This window comes from Podarcis melisellensis, assembly GCF_964234715.1.
Source record: "Podarcis melisellensis genome assembly, chromosome: 16".
Classification (NCBI taxonomy): Eukaryota; Metazoa; Chordata; class Lepidosauria; order Squamata; family Lacertidae; genus Podarcis; species Podarcis melisellensis.
In genome coordinates this window covers 40,097,356-40,119,860 of record NC_138533.1, presented here as the reverse complement: position 1 = coordinate 40,119,860, position 22,505 = coordinate 40,097,356, and the positions used below count along the sequence as shown (strand labels likewise).

Genomic DNA, 22,505 nt, shown 5'->3' with positions numbered 1-22,505 from the left:
GTTTCATTTCCACTGTGACCCATGGTGAATTGATAGAAAGTATGCACCCATTACCATACTATGTGACAGTGACAAAAAGAGGATTTTAGCTCTCAAGATCTACTGGTGTGTTTATTTTTTAAACATATTGTTATGAGTTTGTCTGAAGCCTGGACCCCTTTTCAATTCCTGCATGACAAAAACTGAATTTAGCATGTTAAAATCCGGAGATTGTCTAGGTAAGGTAAAGGTAAAGGACCCCTGGACAGTTAAATCCAGTCAAAGGCGACTATGGGGTGCAGCGCTCATCTCACTTTCAGGCCAAGGAAGCTGACGTTTGTCCACAGACAGCTATCCGGGTCATGTGGCCAGCAGGATAAAACCGCTTCTGGTGCACAGAGGAGCGTGACAAGTGCCAGAGCACACGAAAACACTGTTTACCTTCCCACTGCAGTGGTACCTATTTATCTACTTGTAGTGGTGTGCTTTCGAACTGCTAGGTTGGCAGCAGCTGGGACAGAGCAATGGGAGCTCACCCCGTTGTGGGAACAGCCAACCTTCTGAGTGGCAAGCCCTAGAAGCTCAGTGGTTTAGACTCGGCATGTCCAACTTCAAATAAGCTGCAATCTACTACCCAGTATAAAAAACTGGCAGTGATCTACCCATAGTCATTGGGGGCAGAGCTTTTGCCACTTCTTTAAGTGTTTCATCTTGAAGCGCCACCTGAATAAAATATGGCCTGCTATGCTCCAGAGGTAGTATTATAATAATAATAATAATAATAACAACAACAACAACAACAACAATAATAGTTATACAACAAATTATAAAACTACAGTAAAACATGAGCGTCAGCTTCTTCGCTTTAGAGTAAGACAACCAACCATGTAAGCATTGCCATTCCTCAACGGAGTTGTATCCAAGGCATTGCAATGAGCAGTACAGCCTAGCTAAAAGGGTATTTGGGAAGAGAGTAAAGCCAATGAACTGTCTGAGAAGAAAGCACAAAGTCTAGCAGGATCCTGTCCTGGAGAAAGTGTAGGATTGGGTCGCCAGCATCGAGTTCCGTCCAGCACTGCCTCACCAACTTGCTGCTGTCTCTGGTGCAAGGCAGGGAGAAGCTGCCCTTGCAGTTAGGTCACTGGCTTTAAAGGGCTTTTACAAATACTTGTGGTACGGTGGCCTTTTTTTACATCCCACATGATGAAAGAAGTGTGCTCTTCTGGTGGCACTGAGGAGGCCATGATTGTTAAATTTGGTGGGAACCATGTACCAACAGTTGGGCAGAGCGTTATGCTTTATGCTGTATGTTTTTCTTCTTCCAAAGATGTACTCCTTGCTGTCTGCCTCTTGTCACGTTGCTCTGCCTGGCTGGGACAAAAAGAGCAACCCAGAGCTTTGGAACAAGCTGTGACCCAACGACCAGTACAAGTTATGGTAGGAAATACTTAACTAGGGTTATGATGCTGGTTATCTTACAGGCCAGGGATGGGGAGCCTGGTGTCCAGCAGGATGTATGTATGATTTGCGGGGGGGGGGGTCTTGGGGTACAGGGTGGGCAATTTCAAAAGGCAATATAAGGGCTTGTGCCCCATTGTTTGGGGTTCTCCCTCCTGCATGTGGTGAGTGGGGACCCTGTTGCAACAGTTCCTTTAATAAAGATCATGCTTACTAGTTGCTTTGCTTCTCAATAGACAGTGGTACCTTGGTTTACAAACGTAATCAATTCCGGAAGTCCGTTCTTAAACCAAAGCGTTCTTAAACCAAGGCGTGCTTTCCCATAGCGGCAGGGGACTAAATTTACAAATGGAACACACTCAACAGGAATCGAAACATGTTCTGCTTCCAAGGCAAAGTTCACAAACCATAACACCTACTTCCAGGTTTGCAGTGCTCTTAATCCAAGTTGTTCATAAACTAAGCTGTTCTTAAACAAAGGTACCACTGTATTCTGGTTGGCCTCTGTTTTCTCCTACTGATAGAGGACTCTATATGGGCTCCGGAATACTGTACCCCATAAGGGAAAGGGAGCAGCTGTAGTATGCAAAGAAGAGCTGGTGGCAGCAGCGGAGCTAGACGCTCGGGTACCTGGAGTGGCACACATGCACCTGGGGGGGTCAATCCCCCCAGGGGGTGGTTGGTAAGGCAGCAATCTGCCCGGGGGAGATTTTGTCAACCCCCCCCCGGGATGACACCTGGGGTGGTTCGCCCGCCCCAGCCCCCCTTCCTACACCCCTGGCTGGTGGGGCTAATACTCGATCCCCTCAGGCTGCATCACACATTGATTGGGAATTGTTGGTTTCTGCTTCCTTCACTGTGCAGCGAAGTGCTTGTCACGGGACAATGTTTTGCATTCCACAGTCAGAGTACTGTTGGGTTTCCCACGGGAATGGGAGACTGGATGTGACGTACACTGGTTTCCTGTTTCTCACTGCTCTCTCGGTGTTCTTTGTTTCCGAGGAGAAGGAGTTGCTTCTCTGCTCTCGCAGAGGCAAGATGCATGTTTGTAATCTCAGCATTGAAGTGTAAATAAAGTAAAGTTAAGTATGTGGCACGTACTGCTCATCCTTCCGCTGTGTACAGGAGTCTGCAAATACAACATTTTTGGTTCCGGGCCCAGAAAAACGCAATCAAACTGAAGGATGGACTCCAGAAGCAGAGTCGGAATGCCGGCAGAGGAACAGAGAAACGGATCGGTGTTGTCTGCTCTGCGCGTCAAGTTGATTGATGAGAGGTATGTGCTCATGCTCCGGGCAGCCTGCCAGCTTCTAATTGATGGCTTTATGGCTGGACTTTGAACTTTTAAAGCCGTTTTGCCGCGGCACAGGCAAAGGCTCTAAGGAACAAGCTCACAGGCTTGGGAGGCTTGAAAACCGAAAGTACCTTTAAAAGTGCTTTTGGAATGAGGTTTGAAGCAGCAGTGACGCAGCTTGATTAAACGCCGCAGATATGGCAAATGCAAGGCTGGCTGATGTTTTTGGGATTCCTAAGCTCAATAAGAAAAACTATGCGGACTGGGTTCTCTATGCAGAGGCTATCCTGCGGAAAGAGGGTCTGTTTACAGTTATTACAGACAACCCCCCAGCTCCAATTACAGATGAATGGAAAGCTAAGGATTCCAAAGCGAGGGGAACTCTTACATTGATAGTATCCCCAGAAGAGCTCTGTCTGTTGCGTTATAAGACCTCAGCCAGACAAATTTGGGACGCTTTGAGAGAGGCTCACTTGAGGACAGAAGCTGGTTCCTCTATGTTCTACTATACCAAGCTGCATAATATGGCTCTTGCTGAAGGTGGAGATGTGCGTACACATCTGATGGAGATGCAGAATCTGAGACATGAGCTGCAACAGAGAGGACTCACCTTTCCCGTGGCTGTGTATTCCTTCATGATACTACATTCTTTGGGTCCAAGTTGGGAGTCCATTGCCACTCAGATTGCTGTTCAGCCAACTGCTCAGCTCACAGTAGCCTATTTTACTGCCGTGATTCTGAATGAAGCAGACCGCCGGGGTGCCAGCTGCATGGGTAAGGGGGAGTCTTCACAGACGTCATCCCAGAGTGCAGTGGAACCACCAGATGGCGCCAAAGCTTTGAAGACAGTGAAATGCTACTTGTGTGGACGTCTAGGCCATATGAAGAGGGAATGCAGATATCCCAGGGCCAAGACAGAGCAGCCCAGCAAAAGCTCATCGCGTGGAAAAGGCCAAAGCAAAGGCAAAGGTCCGGTGTCCAGGACAACGCAGCACAAGGCAATTGTCTCACGCTTCACTCCAAAAGTTGCAAAGGTCCAGAAGACGTCTAGATCTTTCTTCGTTGTTGATTCAGCAGCGACCCACCACATGTGCAACGATAAGCGACTGTTCGTGTCTTTTACACCGCAGGAAGGTGCGATTCACCAGGCGGATGACCACACGATCCCCAGTCAAGGCTACGGAACTGTTGTTCTTCACAGTTTGGACTTATCGATACAATATGTGCTTTACGTACCAGATGCCACACACAATCTACTCAGTGTTGCACAGCTGAATGAACGGACCATTGACATTTCCTTCAAGAACAAGAAATGCACCATCACAAAGAAAAACGATTATGTATTGCATGCTGAATATGTTGATCGTTTGTTTGTTTGTTTTGTATTATGATGATGTTGTGCAGGATGAAACTTGTTGCATTGCAGGTTCTAACAAAAGTTTGCATGCAGGATGTATTCATGATTTTCACAGGAAATTTGGTCATTTGCATTTTGAGGCAGTATCTAAAATGCCTGCCTTGGTTGAAGGTATGACTATTAAACCCTGCAGGTACCACATGAAGTGCAAGGCATGCACAGCAAACAAGGTGAAAATGGCTGCGAAAGGTAAGGTGTCTAGTAGGCAAGCTACAGAACCATACCAGGTTGTTCATGCTGATTTGGTTGGTCCACTATCGCCCTCTTTGGGTGGAAATAGGTACTTCATGGTTCTCATTGATGCATTTTCCAGGTATATTTATGTGTACAATCTCAAGCGGAAATCAGAGGTTTTTCCAAGGTTCAAGGAATTCTGTGCTTGGTTGGAAAATGTGCATGGTAAGAAGATAAAGACTCTTTTCACTGATTGCGGGGGGGAATTCACTTCTCAGCAGTTTGAAGCTTTTCTGACTGAGAAAGGAATTCAACACGATTTGTCTAGTCCTCGCTCGCCATGGCAGAATGGACTTTGCGAGAGAGCAAATCAGACATTGCTTCAAGGGTTAAAAACCTTGCTGCATGATGCCAATCTTCCAGAGAGTTATTGGGCCGAATCTCTCTCGTGTTTTCGTTTACAGCTATAATCACAGGTTATCTTCAGTGATTGGTTGTACCCCCTATGAGAAGATGTTTGGCAAGAAACCATACATCAAACACATGAGAATTTTTGGTTCTGACATGTGGGTTCACACACCTCCAAGCTCCAAGTTAGACAAGCATGGATTGCATGGTATCTTTCTAGGTTATCAGAAAGGTTCTTACAGAATAATGATGACTGACTCTAAGACAATTAAGCTCACAAGAAGTGTTGAATACAATGCAAAGTGGGAGGAGAATGTGGGAATTTTCCAATGTTATCCTGATGACAGTGATGAGACTGAGGATAGACCACAGCAAAAGCAGCCGCAACAACCCACACCCACTGATGAAGGTTCTGATTCTGAGTCTGAAACTGAATCGGATGATTCAGAGGATTTCAAGAGTGCGAAAGCCTCTATGCGACCCTCTGAAAGCTCTGATCAAGAATTGGAAGAACCATTGTTCACAATAGGCCACTTTTATCCTAAGAAGGAAGAGGAAAGTGTTGAGGACTTAAGGCTAATTCGCAGGTCACAAAGAGCCACAAAAGGCAGACCTCCAAAGAGATTTGCTGATGAATTTGCTAAGACAGCAGTAGCAGCTGTTAAAAGCTCCAAGAAGGTATTTGAACCTTCAAGTTTCCAAGAAATCCAGGATTTGGATTCAAAGGAAGCTGAGCCATGGTTAAATGCCATGAAGGCTGAGCTTGATTCCTTAGAAAGGAACAAAACTTGGGAGCTAGTTCCAGTAGTTCCAGGAATGAAACTGCTTGGAAGCAAATGGGTCTTCAAAGCGAAGACAGATCAAAATGGCAAGATAGTCAGACACAAAGCCAGATTGGTAGCCAGAGGTTTTGCACAGGTACCAGGTGAAGACTATCACGAGACCTACTCACCCACAGTGAGATATGAGAGCATTAGGCTTAGGCTCAAGCTAGCTGCAGAGGAAAATCTACACTTTAGTCACCACGATGTGAATACAGCGTTTTTGTACGGATCTCTAGGTGAATCACTTTATATGCTTCCACCTGATGGCGTACAGGTAAAACAGGGATTTGTTTGTGCTCTAAAGAAGTCCCTTTATGGTCTCAAACAAAGTGCACGGTGTTGGCACACAAAACTCACTGAAGTATTGTTTTCTCTAGGTTTTCAGCAAGGGAAAGCTGATCCATGTGTATTTGTCAAAGAGGAGGGGCAAAAGAAGCTGTATTGTTTGTTTTATGTTGATGATATTTTATTCTTTTGGAAAGATGTCACAATGTACAATAACGCCCTAGCTCAACTGAAAGAGCACTTTGACATGAAAGATCTTGGTGAGGTAAACAACTACCTATCTCTGGAAATAGAGAGAGATCAAAATGGTAACATTCTAGTACACGAGTCACGGAAAATTGCTGATGTGTTAAGCAAACTAAACCTGATGGATGCTAACCCTGTAGACACACCGATGACAACAGGTTATCGGGTAGATGACACTGAAGAAGCATTTTCTGACACTACACTGTACAGAAGTGTGCTAGGCAAGCTAAACTTCATTGCCAGATGTTCAAGACCTGACATTGCTGTTAGCTGTAATTTGCTAAGCAGACAAGTCAACAATCCTAGTGTTAAGGATTGGAAAGCTCTGAAACGCATAGCGCGCTATTTGAAAGGCACTATGCATTACAGACTGAGATTTCACAATCAGAAGTCTGGTGGTCTTGAGATATTTGCAGATGCAAGTTTTGGAAGCGACACTACAGACAGGAAAAGTACGTCTGGAGTTTGCTACATGTACAATCAGGGTCTATTTGATTGGTCATGCAAGAAGCAAACAACAATTAGCTTAAGTACTTGTGAAGCTGAACTGAATGCACTGTATTATTCACTTAAAGATTGTGAATGGTTGTTACAATTGTGCAAAGACATGAAAATTCCTGTCAACTGTCCAATCCAGGTTTACCAGGACAACAAAGCATGTTTGGCTTTGCTGAATTCTGAAGGTTGTAAGCAAAGCACGAAGCACTTGCAATTGAAATTGCAACATGCTAGGGAATATATTCAGAAGGGACTCGTAACGGTGTCCTATATGCCAGGTAATGAAATTCCTGCTAATGTATTGTCCAAGATTGTATCAAGGGATCAACACTGTACCTATGTACAGAAGTTGGGTTTGTACTGATATTGTACGAACACGCTGCCCAGTGATGTTCACAGAAAGGGGGAGGATGTTGGTTTCTGCTTCCTTCACTGTGCAGCGAAGTGCTTGTCACGGGACAATGTTTTGCATTCCACAGTCAGAGTACTGTTGGGTTTCCCACGGGAATGGGAGACTGGATGTGACGTACACTGGTTTCCTGTTTTTCACTGCTCTCTCGGTGTTCTTTGTTTCCGAGGAGAAGGAGTTGCTTCTCTGCTCTCGCAGAGGCAAGATGCATGTTTGTAATCTCTCAGCATTGAAGTGTAAATAAAGTAAAGTTAAGTATGTGGCACGTACTGCTCATCCTTCCGCTGTGTACAGGAGTCTGCAAATACAACCCATTTTCCTTTATATTGTCACAAGCCACCGAATCTCTGAGTGGTGTGAGAGTCCAGGGGTTCCAGGCACCTTCGCAAGGTCTAAGTTTCCTTTTGGAAGAGTACCCCATCCGTATGCTCCACTATCCCTGCTGCATATCCTTTGATGACAAAATAAAGGACTCCCATTCACAGTAGAACATGCACACACACAGTGACTTCTATACATTTCTCTCCATTAGACAACCTATACTGGGTTCCCAGTGCCATAATAAAGCAAGGAAACCCCACTTTCTGAAATATATAAACTCACCCAAAATTAGCCAGAAAAATGGTTTTTTTTTGTTTCCAAAAGGTGGTGATCCAGGGATGGAGGAGAGGGGACCTGACTCATGGCAGAAGGAGCAGGGAGGCCATAATCCTCAAGATGTACCATCACATACTCAGGATTAGGGTTGTCATATTTTGGAAACAATGTCTGGGTGAAAATCAGCTAAATGTCCGGGGAAATCCGGCAATTGTTGTTGGCAGTGTTGGTTTTCCTGATTTCCCTCAAAATAGCTCAAAAATGTCCAATTTATTTGGAATTTTGCAAAACAAAACAAAACAACTAAATTTTTCTGTCTAGATTTTCACTTTTTGAAATATGGCAGCCCTACTCAGGATACCCCTCCCAATTTCGCAAACAGGTGCCAGCAGCTATGACAAAGGGACCAGACTAGGTGTTGTCAGAAGGATACGAGACCAAGGAAGAAGAAATAAAGATGCTGAGGGAGGCCTTCCTGACAAAAGGATATGTAGATATTTTCATTAACTTGTGAGAAGTGAGTACTTGAACCATGCATGATTGACAGGGACATGTCTAGATCTCAGATTTCTGCCTGACACCATACCTTTTCTGTGACATACCTATGATGTTTTGATGATGCATGTTTTATTGGAAATATATTGTTGTTTAGCCGTTTAGTCGTGTCCGACGCTTCGTGACCCCATGGACCAGAGCATGCCAGGAAATATAGGGAAAGAAAGGACTTTAAAAAATGATGTAACCACAATTCTAGGCATCTTGCTGTTTTGTCTTTGTTGTAGTCAGAAGTCTAGTTCTAAGAATAAAGTGATCAGGCCTGCTGGCTGCTGTTTTTGCTTCTGTCTCTTGGCTGAAGTCTTTTACTTGTGACCTCCGATCTAGACCCGGATTCCCTCTAACAGAAATGAGGCACAGCAGAGACTGTGCTGTCTTTAGGATATATGGTTTATTTACACACCCATATAAGACTACAATGGAGTTTACAGCATTGACACCCCACAATATTCTTGCTTTTCCCATAATCACAGCATAGGGTTCAAACAGAGATCAAACATGCTCCAAAATGTGGCTGTGACCCTCTCTCCAGCTTGATGATTTTTACAGACTGCAACATTTCTGGAAAAACCCAAGCCTAAACTCTCTGAAACTCCTTCCTTTTGTCTTCTAACTAACTCTGTGCTGAAGGAGGGGCCTCTCTCTCTGGCATACCTAATGCCTCATCATTTTCCCTTTGTTCTCCTTAATGGCCTATCCTAGGCAATCTCCAGGGATGCAGGTAGGTAGCACTGTGGTCTAAAATTTTCAAGCATGTCCAACCAGTCCATCACGATTGACCAGTAGATCGTGGGATTGATCTTGGTCGATCATGGGATTAAATTAAAACCGCAAGTGGAAACAGGATAGATCTGCTTGGCTCTTGTTTTATTTAAACTTGCAGTGGTGGTGTCCAAACATTTTTCAAAGAGGGCCTTTTTTTAGGATTTAAGTTGTTGAGCTTTTTTATGGTATTACCCCAAAGTTGTTGAGCTTTTTTTAGGGTTGAACTTGTTAGGATTTTACCCCAGGAAATAATTTATGATTAAGGACTCTATTGCTTGTTTTAATTTGCCAGTCTAAATTGAGAGAGTGTATGCAATATGATCCGATTTGCATAAAAATAAGTTGGAAAGCTTTTATCAAGTAAGTAACAAGTGTCAAAACCTGATGACCCCCCCCCTGCAACGCATAAGCACCCCAAGGATCTCCGTCGCTGAACAACCTGGATGTCCCCTCTGCTCTTTTCATGCCTCTGCGTCTCTCGCGTTTCTCGCTCGCGCAGGCGCTCTTCCTTTCCTCCCTCCCGCCAGGGGCCCGGGTTACATCCGGGAACCCTGGGAGGTGGGCGGGGCATCCCTGACCGCTCTCCGCCGCCGAGCAGCCGAGGCGTCGCGGGCGTTGGAGCCGCAGGGAGGAGCCGGAGCTGCCGGGCCGGCCAGGGGCCGCCCTTCCCGACCCCCGACATGGCGGTGAGCCCCTGCCGCTCCTTCTCGGGGGCCGCGGCCGAGGGGGAGGCCGAGCCGGGCGGCGGGAGGCGCCGTCGTCTTCGCCAGCCAAGATGGCGCCCGCCTCCCGCTCGCCGCGGGGCCGGGAGGGGCGGGGGGGGGAGCTGCCTGGGCCGCCTCCGCGGAGCCCCTCCGCCTTCGGGCCCTGGCCGCGTCCCCGAGTTCGGCATCTCCGCTTCCGCCTCACTTGGGGTTTTGGTGTTGATGGCGCGAGGGCGGCTCTTGGTTTGCGAGTGTTTTCCCTCTTTATTATGTACTTTCCGTTTTTAGCCTGCATTTCTATGTTGTGAACCGCCCCGAGATCTGTGGTAAAGGGTAGTATACAAATTTAATTAGTAATGATATATTCGCACATGTTTCTAAGAGGTTTCCTCTCCTCTCCACACTCCTGCTGACTGTTTTAGATCGCAAGGTAGTGGCACCGTCTCTTTCCCTCCCTTAAAAAAGTCTGTATGAGTGGTACAATATTTGATATTAGGCCCTTTTATAAGTGTGGCTGTGATTTGATGGCTGGGTTCCATGTGTTTTTGCACAGAAAGGCCCACTATGTTCAGTTGGTCTTCTTTCCAGGTAAATGCAAGAAGGTTCTCACGGTTCATGCTCACCTATATATAATGTTTTTATTAAACACTTTGTAAATAAGGAAAGCAGGGGAGAGCTAGTTAAATTAACAATGCTAAGTTAAATATAGAGTCTGAGGAAAGGGATTATTTTGAGGGTGAGGGTATATGGGGCTTTGGGGAGAGCCCTAATGTGAGTTGGGGTGGGAGAAGGAAATGTGCCATTATGTGGTAACTTGAAAAATTGTGCAACTTAAACCTCAGCAGAACTGACAGAATTGTTGTTATTATTGGATCGCTAACAACTTGATCCTTTTATGCTTAATAACATTACTGAGTTCAGTGGATCTCACTCCAGCTTTGTAAGGAAGCCCCACAGAAGTTAGTAGTCTGGGGGTTGGTGGGGACGTGGAGAAGTTGTCCCCACCCCCTGCTGCTGATCTCTCTTGGACCTGGAGGGAGATTCTTGTTTCTTGTGTTTCCTGCAAAGGAGGGGCAGAGTGCTCTCACTCACTGACCTGCCTGGAATTTCATGTGCTTGCCAATATGTGGCTTTGTGTCATCTATGTCTATCAGGCTAGTGCTGAAGCACAAGGCTGGCATCATACACAGCAAGGGTTCTTAACTTGAGGTCCATGGATGCACTTCAAGAGTCCTGTGAACCAGGCACACCAATATGATTTGTTCCCAATTTAATAAGATAAATTGTATGCAAAACTTTGTGCATGTTTATGGGTAGGGTGTCCATAGCTTTCACTAGAATCTCCAAAAAGGATTGTAACCACATACAGTGGTACCTCGGGTTAAGTACTTAATTCGTTCTGGAGGTCCATTCTTAACCTGAAACTGTTCTTAACCTGAAGCACCGCTTTAGCTAATGGGGCCTCCTGCTGCCGCCGCGTCGCTGCTGCGTGATTTCTGTTCTCATCCTGAAGCAAAGTTCTTAACCCAAGGTAATATTTCTGGGTTAGCGGAGTCTGTAACCTGAAGTGTCTGTAATCTGAAGCGTATGTAACCTGAGGTACCACTGTATATAGGATTACGTCACAGCATGTCCCATCAGAACATACACTGGGACTTGCTTCTGAGTAAGCATTTATAGGGTCTAGCTTCCTGGAACCAACTTCCAACAGTGCACTCTTCCAACGGACACACTAACCCCTGCACCACAGTGGCTCTCACTGGGGTGAACCTTTTTTCTTTCAGTTTGCAAAGTCATAGCTTCTGTGATAGGTGGAGCTGCCGGTAAGGGACATTGTCTCACTCTGTCCATTCATGCCCACGTATTGTGATTATTTTAAAAATTCTAATGTTTTTATTTCTGTAGAGGAAAGCATTCTCCTGTAAATGGTACAGGAGCACTCATGCAAACATTTAAAAAAGTAGGGGGATGCTCCACCATTTCAATATCATTGGTTTCTTTGAAGGTTTGCCCCCACCTCAAATTACCATTGCAGTTATAGTGTGTTACACATTCCCAAACCTAAATCCCACTGTGCTCTCTATACAACCTGTTTTGCTATGGCTGGTTGCAACCCTCTAAATACCACTAATTTCAAAAAGAACGAAATACATTCTCTACAATTATAAAAATAGAAGGTGGTGCTGCATTGGGGGGGGGGCAACTAGCTTTTTTTTCCTATCCCAGTTTCTAACACTGCTGCCCTTCATCAGTAGATCTCAGGGCAGTTCACAGCATAAAAATACAAAGTATTATATATTGGATTTAAATGTGCTTAAAATAAGACTCTATTTGGAAAGTGCATGTTGTAGGTAAGTTGCTGTAATGCATTAAAATATGCCTCTAACTGTGCTGCATTGACTTCTATTGTTGGGAGTAAAGACCACAGTTGCTGTGCCTGGTGGCGATAAACAGATGGAAAATTTAATAGGCCAAGGATTGATGTGCCATTCTCTTTGAAAATTTACTAATCAAAACATCTAAAATCACCTGAGGTACAGAAAAGAAGCAATTCAAAGAAGGAACTATGGGTTTCTTTATCAGTATCTGTTGACATAGATGTCACTGAGGAGGAACATCATTTTTGGATTGGATAAAGAAAATCCAGCTCATTCTTCTGCAGTAGAAAACATTGTAGTGCTTGAATTTGGGTATTTTAACACCCTATCTAGTGGCTGTGGACTTGATTTCCTACTAGTGGAATATATAGCTTTGACAATTCAACATTAACTAGTTTCTGGATGTTTGTGATGATTAAAAAATAGTGGTCTAGAATGCTTCAGGCAGTTAAGTTACTTTGCGATAGAGTGGTGGTGAACTATGTAATAACAACAATATTTCATTTCATCATAGGCTAGTGATACAGAGCGAGAGGCAATAGCCCCAGAGAAATCATCTCCTGATAGAGAAAAGAAAAAAGATGCATCTAATTCTCCTAGAACTTCAAAACATCATTATTCAAGGTCACGTTCACGATCAAGAGAGAGAAAACGAAAGTCAGGTATGGAAGCCTCTAGCTGTTAAGTGTTTTCCCTATAAAAACTTGCTGGTGCATAAACTTGTGATTTAGTGGTAGTGTGTAGTTAGGCTGCTAACCTAAGCATGTTTACTTAGAGGTAAAATTGAATTCAGTTCAAATTATTGCAACTTCCAAGTAAACAATAACGTTTTAGATTTGTGTGCATGTCCTTTTGAGTTCTATGTTTCAACCTCTTAAAAATGTGAAATTTCTCAACACTTTAAGCTTCAGCATCATGTTAAGGGTTGAGAGTTGGAGTAGGTGAGGAGTAGAAAGGTAACATAGATGTGAAAATGCTATTTCAAATAATAATTATATTATAATAATTTATTATTTATACTCTGCCCATCTGGCTGAGTTTCCCAAGCCACTCTGGGTGGCTCCCAATCAAGTGTTAAAAACAATACAGCATTAAATATTAAAAACTTCCCTAAACAGGGCTGCCTTCAGATGTCTTTTAAAAATAGGATAGCTGCTTATTTCCTTGACATCTGATGGGAGGCCGTTCCACAGGATGGGCGCCACTACTGAGAAGGCCCTCTGTCTGCTTCCCTGTAACCTCACTTCTTGCATTGAGGGAACCGCCAGAAGGCCCTCAGCGCTGGATCTCACTGTTCGGGCTGAACGATGGGGGTGGAGATGCTCCTTCAGGTATACTGAGGCCGAGGCTGTTTAGGGCTTTAAAGGTCAGCACCAACACTTTGAGTTGTGCTCAAAAACATACTGGGAGCCAATGCGGATCTCTCAGGACCGATGTTATGTGGTCCTGGCGGCCACTCCCAGTCACCAGTGTAGCTGCTGCATTCTGGATTAATTGCAGTTTCCGAGTCACCTTCAAAGGTAGCCCCACGTAGAGCGCATTGCAGTAGTAAGTGGGAGATAACTAGAGCATGCACCACTCTGGCGAAATAGAAATGTAAACCATTGAAATATTTTAAGTACTGGGTATGACTGGGAATGGCATGTCTGTAAAGAATGAAAATCCTTTTCCAAGCACCTTTACTTGACAATAAATAATGTTTTATTCCTTAGATAATGACGGGAAAAAATACAGAAGTCGGAGCAGAAGCAAAGAGGTAATTAATACTTTGTAGTGCTTAGGTAATTGTACAAGATGTATTTAAAAGTACATCATAGCATGTGTAAATCTTAGTATATAAATTTCTTAATGGTAAGTACAAAAAATGATAATTCAGAAAAATGTGCTTGGAGAGAGAAGCATGACTGAAGCCATCATTATGACAAAAAGGTAACAGTTGACAAAAGTTCACTGACAGATTAACTGTGGAAACAGCCACAATAAACATTTCTTTGGAGAAATAGGATTGGAATATTTGATTCTCACAGAGCTTCCATTGACCAGAGTTCTCCTCACTAATTTGCAAAGGTGTTCTCCCTGCCCCCAATCTTCTCCACTTAGTTCTGAAATACCCACTTAATATTTTAAGTTCTCCTATGGTGCCAGTGCATTTGGCAGGGTTTGTAAAAGTAAATCAAAGGCAAGGGCACTGAGATGAGGCAGTGGTAGTGATAACATTGTTAGGTAAGCCAGTTGCCTCCAGTGGTGAAGTAATATCAGTGGAGGAGCCCTAGCAGTAACCAGAAGGGGTAGTGTTAGGCTAGAGAGAGATGGGGCCAGTTCTAATGTGGGGCCAGGGACCTTTTTCTCTTTACCCAATGGAAGCTCTGTTTTAAAAAGAAATTAGAGTATTTGTGAAATTGATTATATTGTTTAGATCACATGATAACATTTCTATAATAAATCATACTCAGCGTGCTAATGCGCGAAGAGACTGAACTGAAGACGCTCCAGACTCAGATAGCAAAATTATAAGCCTACTTCATGATAAGGTAACTATTAGTCATTCAAACTCATATTTCCCTTTAAAAAGCAACTTAAATCGGTTATGGGATATTATGGTGGTTTTAAATACAAAGTGTATATTTAGAAGACTGCTCCATTATGTTAAAGTAAGAAAATCTTTCACTAAACTTAAAAAATTATGTGTAGAAGGAGGATTACATGTTAAAAGTTTGTTTTTAAAGGCTGGTTTCTTTATGTACAAGTTCTTTATGTACAACCTGTACACATTAGCTTTTAAATTCAATGGGGAGTAACTGGTGGTGATATTTGAAACTGCTGTGGATGTCTTAAAATCTGTAACATTTAAATAGCTGTTGAATTAATGCACTGACTTTTATGGTTCTAGTGAGACAATTGAAAGGAAGAAGGGCAGAAGGGTATGGGCATTGCACCTGTGTAGAGGCATGCCCACCGCAGGAAGCTCACAGATTGCCTCTACCTTGTGGAGGGTTCATTCCATGTTTGCGGGCTGGCTTGCCCATTTCCTGTATATAATAAGTGGACTCTTTGCACTGTTTGTTTTACAACAAAATTCTAATGATCTTTCTTCAGTGGTTGTACAAGTGACTGAAAAAGTAGCCCAAATGGATCTAATTGATGTTACGAACTACTTGAAACAAAAACTCACCACCTACTATGTCTAAGATGAACAAGTATTAAAATCTCTATAGAGTAGGAAGGTGATATTTCTTTGCGTAGCCAACTCTCTTTGGCAGTTGTTGATGGGCAGTATTGTCTTTCATGTGCAGTATTATCTTTCAGTGGGGTTAGTTGCACCTGGAAGAAACAAAGTAGTAGTTGAAGCACCTAGGATTTACCTTTACTTCTACCTTTGGGTGTGGGTTTGGGGATTTAAAAAATAATAAAGACTCACATGGTCTTTAGAGTAGAAATCTATCCATATACAATTAACTTACAAAGAAAGAAAGTTACTGAGATAATAAGAAATTTGGGTAAACTGGCCTTAATACGGTAAGAGATTTCTTCAAAGAAAATAGCACACAGACTGCTGCAGATTCAAAACATTACAGTTGGTCTTATTGGACCTCTATAGTGTAAGACTTTAGGGTGGAGATACTTATTTATAATACTTAGAAAGTTGGCCAGTGCATGTACTTCCAAGCTTTCTTAATTGCTGATGAGCTTGTACGTAAAACGTTTAGACAGTTCTCCTGTGTATGCCTATCCCATCCAGCTTTTGAGCATATGGGTGGAAAAACATGGCCACTATGCATGAGGTAATCAAACACTAGAGAGGCTGTTGCTCTATCTAATGCTGTGAAACTGGTAATGGTGTGAGTTGCTTTAACAACACGGTACAAAAATGTTTGAAAAGTGTGGGATGGGAAATGGGAGGAGGAATGATAGCGAGGATCTGCAACATTGTGTAGCTGATGGTGTTAAAAGCCATCACAGTTGTCTGGGCCACACTCCTAAGGTTACTAATGTTGCATCACAACATATCATTCTTTATCTGCTGATGCCCATACTAACTCTCTTTGTTGCACTATTTTCCTGAAAGAACCAACTTCTTCTTAAAACAGGCAAGAAGACATGGGTCCAAAGAGAAGTCCTCGAAGAAGCACAAATTTGAAGACCATAATGACAAAGAACACTCTTCTGATAAAGGAAGAGACAGCCTGGGCACTTCAGAAAATGGTGAGGAACGGCATAAGCGCAAGGAGAGGAAATCCTCAAGGGGACGAAGTCATTCAAGATCTAGGTCTCGTGAAAGGTATACTTAACAATTTCTACTTTGGAAATGCTTCAGTGTTCTTTATGCTCTTGTTCTGTTAGACGTGCCCAGCTACACCTTCATCCTTTGTTCCAGCATACCTGGTGCAACATCACAGATGTGCCAGATCGGTTTTTTGTATGGGTTGGTGTTACTGTTTGTAACTTTTTTGATTTTGAGGATCAAGTGGCCAGTGTTTCAGCTCTTTTTCCTCCCCATATGTAGGATTTGTTTACTGTAACCCTTTTGCCAAACCTTTAGGTTATGCCACAAATTTGTTTTCCAGAATGAAAATACTTAGTAGTGTTCAGGCCACTGACATCATTTGAAGTGAAGTTACACTATTTGTAGATGAGCCCAAAACTGACAGCTTTTTGTGACCTCTCAGTAGAAGATAATGAGCAGGTTTCCTTTGCATCTTGTTGCTTTTAAATGTGAATAATAAAGCTAGAAAATGTTACCAGAAGTTTGGGATGTGTTTGCAGGCGTCACCGTAGTAGAAGCCGTGATAGAAAAAAGTCACGATCTCGAAGCCGAGATAAAAAGCGACGTGTAAGATCACGTTCTAGATCAAGATCTAGACACAGGCATCGGAGCAGGAGCAGAAGCAGAACTAGGAGCAGGAGCAGGTATGTTAAGTTCTTTCTTTTTTCCTTGAGATAAAAATTATAGGGTCGGTGCTAGCAGTTGGAAGTTGCACTCTGAAGAGCAGGTAGATACAGTTAATTTATGGTCAAACAGTCAAATAATTACATGATAAAATACCTTTACCTGCAGAGAAAGAAAGAAAAGACCTGAAAAGCCCAGAAGATTCAGTAGAAGTCACAGCCGAACTCCAAGTCCACCTCCTTTTAGGGGACGAAACACAGCGATGGATGCACAGGAAGCATTAGCTAGAAGGTACTATGATTTTTTTGGCCTTAAGTTTATAGAAGCCAAGAACTTACTCTGTTTACCTTTTACTGACTTAGAGTAGAAGCACAGCATGCAAGCTTTGAGGGGGGGACCATTGTCATTCTCAACACACCCCTGCACCAAATTTTAACATATTAAAATGTGGAGAGCTATTTTAGGCACTGATACCTAGATGAAGTCAAAAGCATAGTGTACTCACAACATTTTTGCTTGATGTATTAGCGCTTTTATCAATACACAACTGAAAAGTACGTTTGCTATAGTGAAAGCTAGAAACGTACAACACAGAACCACTCCGTTAGGTTCTTTGAGTTGGAGGGTTCTATGAATGCCCTTCAGGAATAACATAACAATTGTTATGTATAAAAAACAAAGGGGAAAAGAGATCAATGTGGGGGAAAATAATAACTTTTGATCAATTGATTTATTTTGCATATTTCCTAGATTGGAAAGAGCAAAAAAACTGCAAGAACAGAGAGAGAAAGAACTGGTTGAAAAACAGAAGCAACAAGAAATGGCTGCTGGTAATTCTGTTTTTATGAACTGCTAGAACATAATGAATAGTAGTGGAAATATTTATAGCTTCATATTGGAAAGCTATAAAAAGAAGAAACCTCATTTGTTTTAAAATAAAGCAACAGAAACTTCTCTATTCAAACTTTTCTCTTTTTTTGACAGTCCCTAAAAATAGTTGCATCACCAGACAAATGCTTAGAGAACTAGCAAAGGCTGTCTAAGGTCTTTCAATTGCTAGCTTGTACTTAGTGCCCATAGAGATGAAACTTTTACTTAGTCCATGTTTCTGAGATTAAAAAAAAATCTGGAAGTTTCTTCTTGTATAACATGTTAATGTTTATTTTAGCGGCTGCTGCCACCGGCACTTCTGTCATCAATGTTGCAGCTCTTCTGGCTTCTGGAACACAAGTCACTCCTCAGATAGCTATGGCAGCTCAAATGGCAGCCCTGCAAGCAAAGGCCCTGGCAGAGACAGGAATAGCTGTTCCAAGCTATTATAATCCAGCAGCAGTAAATCCCATGAAGTTTGCTGAACAGGAGAAGAAGCGGAAAATGCTGTGGCAAGGCAAAAAAGAAGGGGTATTTTTCTTTGTCTAATTATTCCACTTTGTGCCTTGGGAATTGTTGACAACAAGGACATAACTTGTGATATTCCTGCATTGCAGGAAGTTGGACTAAATGACCCATGGGGGTCCCTTCCAGTTCTGTGATTCTGTGATACAATGGGCACAAGCCACATGTCAGCAAGAGGGGCCTCTTAGTAGCACACAGAACATTTAGCCATCTAATGGTCATACTTGGCAGTGTAACCATTGTTTTATCTTTTAAAAGTCTGGTATGTTCAGAATTCTAACGAGCATCTGCCATCGTAATCTCAAGTGTCTTAAGGTCTACAGAGCCAGTAGGTGGTCTAGTGGACATGTTGAATAGCTGTCAAAAAAGACTTTCTATGAGAAGTTCAGAAGGGGCACTCGTCCTAAGGGTGCTGGGATTAAAAATATTTGCTTAATCTTCACTAAACCAGCAGTCCTGCAACATTCTTATTTACATTATTGAAAGTTTTAGGCTTGCAGCTAGATTGTTCGTTTCGAGTTCCAGTTCCAAAGGAAACGTGTTAAAACAAGAGTGTGAGAGAAATACTTTAGGACCTCTTGCTTATTAGTATATTTAAACAGTTTCCCCCATTGTATCATCAGATCTATAAATCAAAATGAGTTGCAAATTTACCTATGTGTTATATATGTATGTAATAAATCACTTTGTGTTTCTATAGGATAAATCGCAATCTGCAGAAATCTGGGAGAAACTGAACTTTGGAAACAAGGACCAAAATGTCAAATTTAGAAAATTAATGGGTATTAAGGTATGTGAAATGTAGAAAAACTCATAACCGAAATTGCTTTCAAGTAAGAGCTCAGGTTAAACGACTCTCTTGAAGCGGTTCAAATCAGCATATACAGCAAGACACCATTCACCGCAGATTCTGGCCCAGAACTAGGTGGTCAGTTTAATACATTGCCAGTTCAGTAGGCCTCCAGTATAATCAGGGGAGGTATATGAGCCCACAAAACCTAACTTCAAAATAGAAATTTAATTAAGTAATAATTAAGAGTGAGCCAGCAATAAATCACACAGATTATGTGCTATTAAATGTAATACACTTATATGAACACAAGTGGAGTTAACTCTTTATTAGAAGAAACAGTAACTGCTCAGGAGTACCAAACCCATTGAGCACAGGAACTCTTCTTCGGAAGGTCTTCCACATGAGACATTTGTGGGGACTGAATGTCCTCACCTTCCCATAGCTGGTTAAGTCTCCTCCTCTCCCAGATCTTTCCGAAGCAATCTGAGATGGTGGCGGTGTGCTGGCCTTCATTCCGCCCACTTCATGTCTCTCCTGGTGCTGGGAGACCGGGGGGGGGGGGGAGATGGGAGCTTGTTGCAGCAGGAGGGGGAGATCCCCCCCAATACTTTTTCAACAGTGACTCAGATGAGTCTGCTGCTTCTGATTCTGCCCTTCTCTCTGCCACAGATTCCCTTCTCACTAAGCCCTGTTGCCTCTTCAGCTTCCATCATCGCACCACCACTAAACGGGGGGTTTAGTTTGGGGGTTCCCCAGCTGGTGCCTCCCCCTATTCCTCTGCATCCAGCCAGTCCATGACAAGTACTAGATAAGCTGTAATATTCCAAGGAAAAGTAAAAATGTGTTGGGTTGACCCAAGGGAGATTACATCTTTAAACGTTAAATTCTTGGCAAATTCTTTTGCAAAATGTTTCTATAAACCTACACCAAAATGAATTAATGACGGTTACGTGTGCTATATATCCTTGAAACTGATAACATATTTCCCCAGGCATTTGCACTCTGCATTTACTTGCTCTGGAAATTCCAGCTGTAGAAAAGATGCTTTTATGAATGAATTGCCAGAATAATAGATGACTAGTTTAGAGGACATATCTGTTAACATATTTTAATAAAAATAATAATATATTATTTCAATTCTAGAGTGAAGAGGAAGCTGGTGGTAGTAGTTCGGTGGATGAAGAAAGTTACAAGACTTTGAAACAGCAGGAAGAAGTATTCAGAAATCTAGATGCACAATATGAAATGGCAAGGTCACAGACACACACCCAAAGAGGGATGGGATTGGGATTCACATCTTCGATGCGAGGAATGGATGCTGTTTGAAAGAACGTGATCTTAAAGCCTGGGACTTTGTCAAAGATTATTGTTCAGATATTGGGTCCTTGTTCACCAAAGGCTAGCATTCTAGCTTGCATGGGGTGTTGCATTGACTTTAATTTATTGACATTACAATTTTTGTAAATATCAGATCAGTGATAACTGGTGTTCCATGTTGTAATCAGGTTATACTCACTTCCATTATACTTGACAGAGCTGTAGGAGGACATTTTTAGTTCTGTATTTCAAAACAGAACAGGTGAGGATAAACTCATACATGGATATTTTGTGTCCACTGTCTTGTGTACTTTTGTACTTTAACCTTGTACAGTTATTTTCAACTCTTGAAACATAAAACACATTGTGTAGGTGTTACTCCAGCAGACTGGGCCAGTGGGTGCATAATGCAGTGCAAAAACCTGGTTAATAAAAATGTTTTTTCTCAAATAGTACTGTTTTTAAGTTCAGTGGATGAATTGCTCAGAGCTTAATTTTGTACAATTCATTATAACTTTATCTCTAGAAAGAAGCTTACTTCAACATAACTAGAGCAGAGCAAAATTGAGTTTTCACGAGTTCCTGCATTATGCTACTGCAAGCCCTTGCTCAGGAGATACTCTCCTCTAGGCAGAGTTCTCACTGGGCTCACTCTAGTCTTATTCCAACCTGCCCAAACAAGTGGAAGTAAACCATACCATATCTAACAAGATGAATGTTACCATGTCCCGTGCCTGCTTATTCTAGCAGTAGGTTTTGATAAAAGCTTTTGGCAACTTAAAACTATCACCACAAGCTCAACATTTGCAATGTGACCTGTATGAAAAACATGTTTTTCATAATATGCTGTGTGGAGGCTTTATATCTTCTAGTTAGGCTGTGCAATGTAATAAAAAAAAAGTTGCATAGCAACAGAGTATGTTGCACTGCAACTTTCGAACTGTAACTTTTGTTGCATGTTAAGATTCTAATGCCCATGTAATGTGGCATGTCTCCTCAGTTTTAGTGAGTAAAATGTTTATTATTAAATAAGATTAGGATAGCTGTTGAAGAATAGAACTGAAACTACCACTAGAAGTGTTGTAAAATCAATAGGTAATCTCTTTGCAGAATCACTTGTCAATAATTCTTGTTTAGTTATTGAGTGCTTGTTCCCCAAAGCTAGCATTCTAGTTTGCATGGGTGGTCTGGAACAGTAGCAGAATTTTGATACTGTCTGCCCCAGATTGAATTCTCATGCTCTTTTTCTCAAGTGGTACTCTTGCGATAGTTCCAAGGGCTTCATATGCTATAGAGTTACAAAAGTAAGTTTGATTAAAATTGAAATTGAAGCCCACAGACTTCTGTGGAATTTATTCAAAGGGAAATAACTGAAAGAGGTAGGGAGTGCTTGGTGATGGATTGTGTCAATGGACTACTGTATGCTTTTCTGTACCCAGAAATATAGATGTATTGAGTAATTTGAATGGAAAGTGGCTTACAAACATAATTGTAACATAATAGTAACATAATAGAACACAAGTACAGCGTAAGTCATATCATGAACTATTAACCAAAAAACTATTAACCTGTAAAACTATTAACCAAACAGCAACTAAAAAGTAAGCTAAACACGTTTTAAGTGGCTTGCCACTTAAAACTTTTTCTACCTCTATCAGAACATACCTTTTCTACCTCTATCAGAACATACCTAGTGATTGAACCTGGATGGTCTGTTGCTGCCCTATGCTTTAATGAGAGAGACCTGACAATAATGGAAGAAGAGGAGGGTCAGTTGCTTGGTTCCTGCTTGTGATGTAACCAGGTTCTTTGAGCTTTTTGCCACTCCTGAAAGTGGTGATGCGCTGGAAAAATGAGATTGTAGCTACTCTGTTAGTGAAGACATCTGCTAGTACGTTGGAGAGCATGGATAAAAGGGGGACTCGTTTTCCTCCTAGCTGTACAAGTTAGTAATTCCTACCCAAGCTACGCAAGTATATTAGCCGAGCTACCAAGAAACCTCTGCAAGAAAAAGCACACAGGAAGAGGCTGAGCAAAAAGAGCTGCAGCTCCCCCCCCCCCATTGCGAGTCAATCTCCGCCAGCCTGCGCTGCCGGAAGCTTGAGGATCGGGCGGAAGTGC

At 42.4% G+C, this 22,505-nt stretch overlaps 1 protein-coding gene and 1 long non-coding RNA gene across 2 annotated transcripts; both read left to right on the top strand.

The window, feature by feature from the left end:
* Positions 1 to 1,967: 1,967 nt before the first annotated feature.
* Positions 1,968 to 8,426, top strand: LOC309359229. The gene is made up of 2 exons (XR_014163789.1): positions 1,968 to 2,063; positions 7,972 to 8,426. It is a non-coding gene; the product is annotated as an uncharacterized lncRNA (long non-coding RNA).
* Positions 8,427 to 9,344: 918 nt separating this feature from the next.
* RSRC2 (arginine and serine rich coiled-coil 2) lies at positions 9,345 to 20,834 on the top strand. The gene is made up of 10 exons (XM_081892910.1): positions 9,345 to 9,595; positions 12,506 to 12,653; positions 13,704 to 13,747; positions 16,080 to 16,270; positions 16,756 to 16,899; positions 17,048 to 17,170; positions 17,630 to 17,709; positions 18,048 to 18,280; positions 18,975 to 19,064; positions 20,211 to 20,834. Exons 1-10 carry the CDS (start codon positions 9,353 to 9,355, stop codon positions 20,391 to 20,393), a joined length of 1,479 nt encoding a protein of 492 aa, XP_081749036.1. The 5' UTR covers positions 9,345 to 9,352; the 3' UTR covers positions 20,394 to 20,834.
* The last annotated feature ends 1,671 nt before the right edge of the window (positions 20,835 to 22,505 follow it).